Source organism: Vitis vinifera, chromosome 19, assembly GCF_030704535.1.
Source record: "Vitis vinifera cultivar Pinot Noir 40024 chromosome 19, ASM3070453v1".
Classification (NCBI taxonomy): Eukaryota; Viridiplantae; Streptophyta; class Magnoliopsida; order Vitales; family Vitaceae; genus Vitis; species Vitis vinifera.
The window spans coordinates 10,437,345-10,447,614 of record NC_081823.1 but is presented as its reverse complement, the minus strand read 5'-3'; the positions used below and the strand labels follow the sequence as shown (position 1 = coordinate 10,447,614).

Genomic DNA, 10,270 nt, shown 5'->3' with positions numbered 1-10,270 from the left:
GGCACCAATGATCACAGCGTCATTCATAAATGCGCTGAGATATAAAATGTTATCTCTAAAGGAGCAATCTTTTTCTTCTTCACCGAATATCTGTATGTTGGAATCTTCAAGGTTGCTTAATCTTTATTTTCGTTTTCCTTGGCTCTGTGGAAGGTTTCAACACAAAGAGTCAGCCTTGCTCATACAACGAAAAAGAGATTTGCTTTCTTTTAATTGGGGATTCACTTCTTTCTGTGACATGTTTGATGTTCCCCTTGTTTCTGGGATTGTGTATCGAGTTAATCTGGAATATCTTAGACGAGATGTTTTCATTATAGAAGGCTGTGAGAGAAGCATTCTGCATACAGATTAGTTTCTTCCTTGAGGATTCTGTTTTGAATTGTTTATTCCTGGATGGTGAGGCATCAGAATATAAAACTTATGGCTCTTCTCATGCATGCGATTGATAAAGAATCACTCTAGTCTGAAGATCTCTCTGTTTTGCACTTCTTCATTGGGCAGTTGGCAAAAGTATCGTCACCCAGCACTGCAGAGATGTCATATTATGAGGTCTATATGGACAGATGTTATGATCTGTTGGAAGTCAAAGCAAAGGAAATTGCAATATTGGATGACAAAGATGGGCAGATTCATCTAAAGGGCCTATATCGTGTCCCAATAAGTTCCATGTCTGAATTTTATGAGGTCTTCTCTCGTGGAATTCAGCGCAGAAAAGTTGCACACACAGGGCTTAATGATGTCTCTAGCAGAAGCCATGGAGTCCTTGTGATATCTGTTTCCACTCCTTGTGATGATGGCTCCGATGCTGTTGTTACTTGGAAGTTGAACCTCATCGATTTAGCAGGTAATGAAGACAACAGAAGAACCTGCAATGAAGGGATACGTCTCCAAGAGAGAGCTAAGATCAACCAGTCCTTATTTGTCTTATCAAATGTGATTTATGCCTTTAACAATAACAAGCCCCGAGTACCATACAGAGAAAATAAACTGACCCGGATACTGCAAGATTCCCTTGGAGGAACCAGCCGTGCATTGATGGTTGCTTGTCTGAATCCAGGAGAGTACCAAGAATCTGTTCATACGGTCAGCTTGGCTGCACGGTCGCGCCACATATCTAACTCTGTTCCATCAGCTCAAAAACAAGATACTCCAAATGTTAAAGTTGACATGGAGGCGAAATTGCGTGCCTGGCTTGAATCAAAAGGAAAGACAAAGAGTGCAGAAAGAATGAGGGCACTTGGTTCATCTCTTATGAGCAAAGCTCCTAGTTCTTTGAGCTCTTTGAAGAAGCCCTGTCCATGTCACAGCTCCACAAAAGCAAAGGCTATTACAAACCAAGGTGCTTCTAATGCTAAAGAAAGGGTTCTTTCTGTGCAGCACAGAGATTTATTCTACAATGGAGATTCAGTTGATTCTGGCACAGAGCGTTTCAACTTTGCTGCTGAGAACAATACCAACAATACAGAAGAAGAGTTCAAGGCTGGTGGGGATGGGAGTGCCTCAGAAACAAATACAATTTTACCTGATGATGCATTGGCAAATGACAAGAAGATTCTGAAGCTGTATACTTGGAAGCTTCAGTTTTTAAGGCTCTGTTTCATTTCATATACTGGGATCCATTACCTAGCATAGAAGAGTTCTTCTACTTTGAGAGGCTTAGTATCTGCTCAACAGATTGGTACAGTCCAGGTAGGTTCAGGCAGCTATGCGAGTCTAATCTCCGTGAAGATGCTGCTGTAAATATTGTAGCAACTACCTTAGCTTGTGATCAGGATAGTACCACTGTTTCCAGCTAAGAGTTGGATATCACAGATTTGTTGAAATCTTTGAAAAATAGGAGCTGAAGCTCCTTCACAATCCATTGTAGTCACAAGGCAGTGCACCTGAGGGACTAAATGCAGAACAGCATGCTCGGGGTCTCAAGTCTTTTGAGTTGAAGACAACATTTGAAGATGCAACCAGAACAAGGTCATTGATGAGTAATGAAGAATCAGAGCTTGCCATTGTCAGTAACTCTAATGTTGCTGCCGATTCTGAATCCAGTTGCAATCGTCTGTGGGCATAGCTGTGAGAGGAAGTCGATTCAGGAAAATTTCTGAAGAGAAGAGAAGACCTGCCCCATATGCGGAGAGAAGTTTCTGTTCTAAGGATCCAAAAAGATTTGCGTATGAAAGCTTATAGAGAATTGTGCTCCTCTGCTCTTTACATTCAGAGAGGTATGCGTGGCTTGGCTGCTCGTAATGAGTTTCGCTCCAGGAGGTAGACAAGATCAGCAATTGCTATCCAAAGTCAATGTCGCAAATACTTAGCTCACTTGCATTATATGAGATTAAAGAAAGCGGCAGTCACCACACAGTGTGTATGGAGAGGAAGAGTTGATCGTAAGAAACTGTGGAAGCCCTGGAATCTGAGCCTTCATATATATTCGCAACACAGCAACTGCATTGAGAGAGTCATTCCTTCTGAAAGATTCTGTGCTTCAGAGAATAGAAGAGATCTTAGAAGACCTAGAGTTGCCGGAGCACTCTTATTCCAGATTGCATTGATTGGTTGGCAAGGTCAATTACTGGGAACTCTTTGCCTATGACTGATTGAGATCAGAAAAGTTCAGTGGGAGGGTCATACTCTGATGCTGGTTTTGTGGTTATGTATGCTTGGAAAGATGTTGTGCAGGCAAGCTCAAATCCAAGTGATGATTTGAAAAGAAAATATGAGGAGCTTCAAGGTAAATTTTATGGTTTGGCTTAACAAAATGAGATGCTGGAAGCAATCTTTACAATGATGAATATGACAGCCCAAGAATGGAGATGGGGATGATGCGGAGCAAGCCAAATGTGCAGTGGAGTGATGTGGCTGGGCTTGAGAGCGCCAAGCAGGCACTATAAGAGGCTGTCATATTGCCTTTTAAGTTCCCACAGTTCTTTACTGGGAAGAGACGGCCCTGGAGGTTTTTATTTTTATTTTTTATTATATAGTCCACCTGGAACAGGAAGTCACACTTAGCCAAAGCTGTTGCAACAGAAGCAGACTCAACATTTTTCAATATGTCCTCATCTGATCTAGTTTCAAAATGGACGGGTGAAAATGAAAAGCTAGTCTCAAATCTGTTTCAAATGGCTCGTGAAAGTGCTCCTTCCATCATTTTCATTGGTGAAATTGATTCCTTATGTTGGCCAACGAGGTGAAGGCAATGAGAGCGAAGCCTCCCGATGTATTAAAACCGAGTTTCTTGTTCAGATGCAGGGTGTAGGGCACAATGATCAGAAAGTTCTTGTTCTTACAGCCACAAACACTCCCTATTCCCTGGATCAGGCCATCCGACGGCGATTTGACAAGCGAATCTACATTCCTCTTCCAGATTTGAAAGCAAGGCAGCACATGTTTAAGGAGACACTCCTCATAACTTGACTGAACGTGATTTGGAACACCTGGCTTATAGAACTGATGGATTCTCTGGTTCAGATATTTCTGTTTGTGTCAATAATGTACTATTTGAACCTGTTCTGAAAATTAAGGATGCTTCTTACTTTGTAAAAACTTCCAATAGCATCTGGGTCCCATGTGACCCTATTCAACGCGGAGCTGTTCAGGTTACTTTGCAGGAGATTGAAGTGCAAAGCCTTGCTTCAAAGGTCCTCCCTCCGCCCATCTCAAGGATTAATTTTGAAAAAGTACTAGCAAGACAGAGACCAACAGTTAATAAAGCAGATCTTGTTCTTTTTCTCTAGTAGAGAATCAAATACATCACGCCATCACATAGTTGAAATCTTTAAGGCGGAACAGAGAAGTGGCAGCTTACCTTCTTGACTTTGATCATTTTGCCAATGTGCCATCTACTACCCTTGCAAAGATTTCACACCCAATTTTCAATGTCAATGATAGAGTGAATGGAGATATGAATCAAAGTGGGAAGCTGCCATAATTGATGAAGGTCAACACCCCAATTTTTATCACACTTCGCAGAATATAAGATGTTTGTGGCTGATTTAAGGCTTCTTCTTTTCAGTGGTTAGATAAAGGAGAATACGTTGGAGTTTGTGAATCTCCTGTCATGTCTTGACTCTGGCGATAATGTAAATAGCGGCAATGTTACGAAAATTGACTACGATGACCATGATAGTAAATTAAAAGAGAGTTTGTCACAGTTTACTGCATATGATTGCAAGTCAGATTCTTCTAGATTTGTTGAGTATTGGCTTCCTATTCTATTATCTAATGTTCAACTTGAGCGATATTGTGGTATTTTACTTTCAAGCACAAGGGCTGCATCAATCACAGGAACTGGAAAGTCAACCAGCTGAAATGGATATTGTCTCAGTAATTAATATATTTCCACCGGATCTATGAGAAGAGGTTCCCTTAACATCATCTGAAAGCAACCTGGGCCTTTCACTTTCAATAATAGTTTTACAAGTCCTATAGAAAGATGTATGAATCTGAATGCAAGGAATTTTATTATTGAGTGTGTGAAGCTGTCCTCAGCGCATGCTGGCTCTCCTATGCATAGTGATTCGGGGAGTCTCAATGATTGGATATGGTCAATGACGAGAACCGGGGTAACTGGTTTGTTCCATAATGCAGTGGAGTGTTGTGAGGCGTCCGATGCAGTTATTGATAAATGTTCAGCTTTACAGAATATTGGTCGAGTTGATCTATAGTGCAAAAGAGTTATTCGAAAACACGTTTCTCTTCAACTATTGAAATGAAATGTTCAAAGGAATTCAAGCATTATCTCGTCCGCTACCCATCCATGTGTGCCACCTCATAACTTCCAACTAACGCCTAAGACATTTCAGTTGAAACTTCGAAAATTCAATCTTATCAATGCAGTATGCCACGCTGGGAGACTGGATTTTTGAGGAATATGGTCTGGCTTAAGTTATTGAAACTTGACAGCATGATGTTGTGCACTTCCATTGCTTATGACTCCTTTACCCAGCTCAGACTATGGCAGACTTGTTTGCCCTATGGTTCCGAAGATGAGTGTCCGAAAAAGCCTTTTGATATTGATGGTTTGAACTATGATTATTCAGTGAGCAGAAAAATTTTAAAAGAGCAATTATGATTACGTCTCTATCAGTGATCCATCACTACAGATTGCTCACGTTAAGAATGCCAAGAAGACAGAATTGTTGATTTCATTGATGGCATTTCTATTGGACAAGGCCCCTGTTTCACTCTTGGAGGCTGATGATGGGAATTCAAAGCAAGGTGGAAAGATGAAGCTGGGCATTTACGGGTTTATAGTCCTCTAGCTGGCTATGGAAAATTAATGGGCCACCTAGATGCTGGGATATTTGAAGAGGCTCTCCAATCCCTAGTGCTGGAGGTGAGATAGCCCATCATCAATGACACTAGACAGAACTGAGAGCCCTCTTTGAGTAAAGCAGCATCCCGGATCAGAACTATTGCCATTGCCACAGTCACATCTTAAAATGATGGAGGTGGGCTATGTGAGCATCAATCAGTGAGCTCCCGCATGCAAGCTTCAGATGACTGTTTAGGATAACCGAAGAGGTAAGAAATGAAGCTCAGGATGAGCAAGAAGACACAGAATCTAAGCTACATAAAATTCCAGAAGTGAACTGTGAGAAAATTGATAAATCAGATGGATTTCTGAGCAAAGACTTGAAACTTGAGAATGAGTGGCAGCAAGGGAATCAGGTCTGGAGCTAGACTTCAATTGCTTCACCACAAGTTCCTGCTAGCAATGCAAGTTGTGATTCTAGGAAGGCAGAGTTGGGTTGGAATGTCTTTGCTGATGAAATTATACACTCAAACCCAGTGAGTTTGGGCTCTGGAATGAATACGGTCAGTTCTTTTCCAGTCATGCCATCAATATACAGAGGTCTCTTCACACGACCACCAGCAACGCAGTCACAGCCAGACCCCCAAGTCCTACTCCAGCAAAGGCCACCTTGGTGTACACCTCTTCTTCTTCCTCTTTTTGTTTCTTGGATTGAAAATTTACAGTTTTGAATTGATTTTTCAAATCCATTTCCAACTGAACACTCCCAGCTTTGAAAAATCCATCTTAGGAGCATCTAGGTATAAAATCCCAATTTTAACATGCTATTTACTGCCATTTTCCTTCGGGCATGCACTTTCACTGTTTTATCTGATTTTTAACTATTTTCATGATTTTCTTGATTTTCAACAAGCATGAACAAACTCCATAATTCCAAGTCATGGAATTTATGGAATCAACTCATGCGAAATTAATTAGGGCTTTGGTGGGGGCCCGACATTCATAACACTCACTTCAATACTGTTTACTTGATATGTTGATTTTTGATTCTTCTTGATGAAATACTTGAATTCACTTTATATTTATTGTTGAGATGCTCTTGTTTCCCATAGAAGAGTACTAGCTTGCTATCCAGGTACGCTCTCTTCTCATCTATTTTTTAGAACTCTATGGACTTGTATGTCATTGATGACCATATCCATATTTGACGTGATTCTTGGATGTCTTGATATATGCCTGATTTGCTTGAATAAAACAAATGTTGTGTGATGTATCTCCAAACTAATCTCTTATGTTTTATGATGGCGCTTGGGAAGCCGTCCAGGTACGCATTTTTAACTCTCCTTAATTGTGATTTGATCTTGTTTGATGTGTTATGTTTTTGGAATCACCTAGCCTACTTAGGTATCCATGATCAACCATTTAATTGCCACGCTTCCCTTAACTTAGTCAGTAGAGATCTCTTTAGGGCTTAGAGGGGTGCTACCTCCTAGAGGTACCTTCCCAATAAGTAACCTGATCCCCGGACCAAGACTTGGGTTTTCAAAGACACGTTTTTCCAAAAATTATGGAGTCATTTTTTTAGGGTTTTATTTCTTGTTTTATTTTCCCTTCAAAAATAAAAATAAAATAAGTGGCGACTCCAACTTTTTTTCAAAAATCAATTTTTCACAAATAAAAAGCGAGTCTCGCCGATCGAGTGAGGACGCACGTGAAAAATGCGGGTCCACACTACTACTCAAAAGTGTTTAAAAGAGTTAATTACAAGCTATAAAATAACACTTTTTGAGCAGTAATCAACCCATTTACGACGAACAACCTTTTTACCTTTAGGTAGTCTCACTAAGTCCCATGTGTCATTCTTATGAAGTGACTCCATCTCCTTCTGCATAGCAATCATCCATTTTCCATAATCATCACAATTAACTACCTTTAAGTAAGTAGAAGGTTATGCACTTGAATCAATACCTTCAACCACATTTAAGGCATAAACAACCAAATCAGCCTCAACATACCCCTGTGGAGGTTTAATATATCTTCTAGGCTTTTTTTTTAGTAATAAAATATTGTGGTGGTGAGGGAGCAACAACACTACTCTTCATCTTTGAACTAGAGTGAGATGTAGACTCTAGTATGGATCTTGATCCAAACTCAAACTCCACCTGCGTGCTTGATTTCTGTTGCTCTTTATCACAAGAATCTCTAAAAGATGAGTCATGAAGCATAATAGTTTCATAAAAAATAACATCTCTACTAACTATGACTTTCTTGGTTTCTAGACACTATAACTCATATCCTTTAACACCAGACTTATAGACAAGGATAACACACTTTATAAATCTAGGTTCTATTTTCCATTATCAACATGAGCATAGGCTGGACATCCAAATATCTTCAAATCAGAGTAACTAGCAGGAGTACCAAACCATACCGTTTGTAGAGTTCTTTTGTCAATAGTAGTTGAGGGAGAGCGATTAATGAAGAAACAAGTTGTAAAGGCAGCTTCAGCCCAAAAAGACTTAGGTAAACCAACATTGCAAAACATACAACGTACTTTCTCCATAAAAGTCCTATTCATTCGCTATGCCACACCGTTTTGTTGTGGGGTATGATGAATTGTATGATGCCTCACAATTCCTTTTGACTTACATAGAGCATTAGAATCATCATAACAAAACTCCAAACCATTATCAGTGCGAAGATGTTTTACTTGCTTTCCTGTCTGCTTCTTAATCATAATTTTCCACTCTTTGATGCATATAGCACATCATTCTTTTACTTCAAGAAGAATATCCAAACTTCTATGGAAAAATCATCAATGATAGTCAACATATAACTAACACCTTCCTTAGAAGGCACCCTAGATAGTCCCTAGAAATTAGAATGTATATAATCGAGTGTTCCCTTTGTGTTGTGAATGCCTTTTGTGAATTTGACTCTCCTCTACTTCCCAAAAACGCAATGCTCACAGAACTTCAGTTTACTAATACTTTGACCATTAAAAAGTCTTCTTCTGCTCTATTCAATCATCTCATTCTCATTCATATGCCCAAGACAACGCATATGCCAAAGTCTAGTAACATTACCATCTGATAATGAAAGAGTAGCAACAACTGCATCACTTGTAACTGTAGATCCTTACAAGACATATAATTTGATAGACCTTTTCTGCCCTTTCATCACAACAAGAACACATTTGCTAACCTTTAGGATTCCACATTCACTAATGTACTTGTACCTTTTTGAATCAAGAGTACTCAATAAGATAAGGTTCCTCTTTAGATCTGGAATGTGTCTCACATTGCCAAGTTTCCTGACAAACCCATCAAACATTTTGATTATGACTATTCCAATACCAGTTATCTTACAAGATACTTTATTTCCCATCAACACAACACCTTTGAACGTTGTTTCATATGTTGAAAACCAGTCCCGATTAGGACACATATGAAACATGCAACCTGAATCAAGAATCTAATCCTCGTAAGGTTTGGAGTCGCCATCAGAAACAACAAGGTGTTCTCCATAACTATACTCATCTTCTACAACATTGGCATCATCAGATTTTTCTGGTTTTTTCCCTTTTGATTTGCAACAGCTCTCTTATTCTTATTTTGCAACTCATAGCATTCATATTTGATGTGCCTTTTTTTCTTACAATACTTGCATGTTTTGTCTTTGTTACTAGATTTCGATTTGTCTCTCGCATCACCATCATAATTTCTTTCCTATGTTCTCACTCAAATAACAAAGCCTTTTGCTTGAGCCTCAGATCCAACCATAAGTTGTTTCATCTTCTCGTTAGAAAATAAAACATCAAAAACTTCTTCCAGGGTAAGGGTGTCACAACTATACAAAATAATATTTCTGAAAGTCGCATATGAAGAGGGCAACGAACACAATAAAATCAACCCTAAATCGTCTTCATCGTACTTAACCTCCATGGTCTCTAGATTAGAAACAATTTCCTTAAAGACAGTTAAGTGATCTTCTAAAGACATACCTTCTATCATACGGTGAGAATACAATCACTACTTCAGATGCAACTTGCTAGTTAGACTTTTTGTCATGCACAATTACTCAAACTTTAACCATAATGCAATGTTTGTTTTCTCTTTTAGAACGTCATGTAGAATTTGATTTGATAGATGGAGATGAATTTGAGATAGGGCCTTTTGATCCTTACGTTGATTTTCCTCCCGTGTCCACAATGAGGGCATCTTATTAAACCCTAACAGTGCATCATCCAAATCCATCTGCATGAGCATAACTCGCATCTTAACCCACCATAGCGAAAATCTAGTGTTGCGATCCAAAAACAGAATATCATATTTCATCGTTGCCATTGTCGAGAAAATCAAACCTCTCTCTGATACCAGGTTATGGAAAAGAGAGAATAGGCAACAAGAAAAAAAATAAGAACACACACAGATTTACATAGAAAACCTTAGACAGGAAAAATCACTAGTAGAGGAGAATAATAATCCACTATGTCAAAAATTGGTACAAAATGGGAGAGTATCAAGAGACCATGATATAAATCCCTTAAAACCTATACACCATCCCATATATATATATATATATATATATGGGAGAGAAAAAATAAATGAAGCAGGAAAGAAATCCATAATTTTTTCTTCACCATATATATCACACCGCGAAGATTTCGTTTTAGACCAAAAAAGGAAATCGAGTCACCAAGCTCTAACAATATATATGTATATGTGTGTGTGTGTGTATATATATATATATATATATATATATCAATCAAATTAACAATTTTGTCAAATGTTTTGATTTTCTTTTTCAATCCTATGAACAAGCAAGCAAATCACAATTAATAATGGATGCACTAACACTCTTCCTACAAGTTAGTCAATATAAGTCACATCTAAATGAACAACACTCCATCACCATGATATATAAGACATTGCATCAACTCAAAATCGCATATTACATGCCTCTTGATATCAATATCAAAACTGAAATACATCACATTTTTTCAAAGCTTTAATGATTTGA

At 38.7% G+C, this 10,270-nt stretch overlaps 1 protein-coding gene and 1 pseudogene across 1 annotated transcript; both read left to right on the top strand.

Moving 5' to 3' along the window:
- Positions 1–238: 238 nt before the first annotated feature.
- On the top strand, positions 239–3,575 carry LOC104877678 (kinesin-like protein KIN-10B). Its single transcript, XM_059735119.1, has 2 exons — positions 239–323; positions 470–3,575. The coding sequence occupies exons 1-2, from the start codon at positions 239–241 to the stop codon at positions 1,630–1,632; spliced, it is 1,248 nt and encodes a 415-aa protein (XP_059591102.1). The 3' UTR covers positions 1,633–3,575.
- Positions 2,802–4,154, top strand: LOC100265261 (protein SUPPRESSOR OF K(+) TRANSPORT GROWTH DEFECT 1-like; annotated as a pseudogene).
- The last annotated feature ends 6,116 nt before the right edge of the window (positions 4,155–10,270 follow it).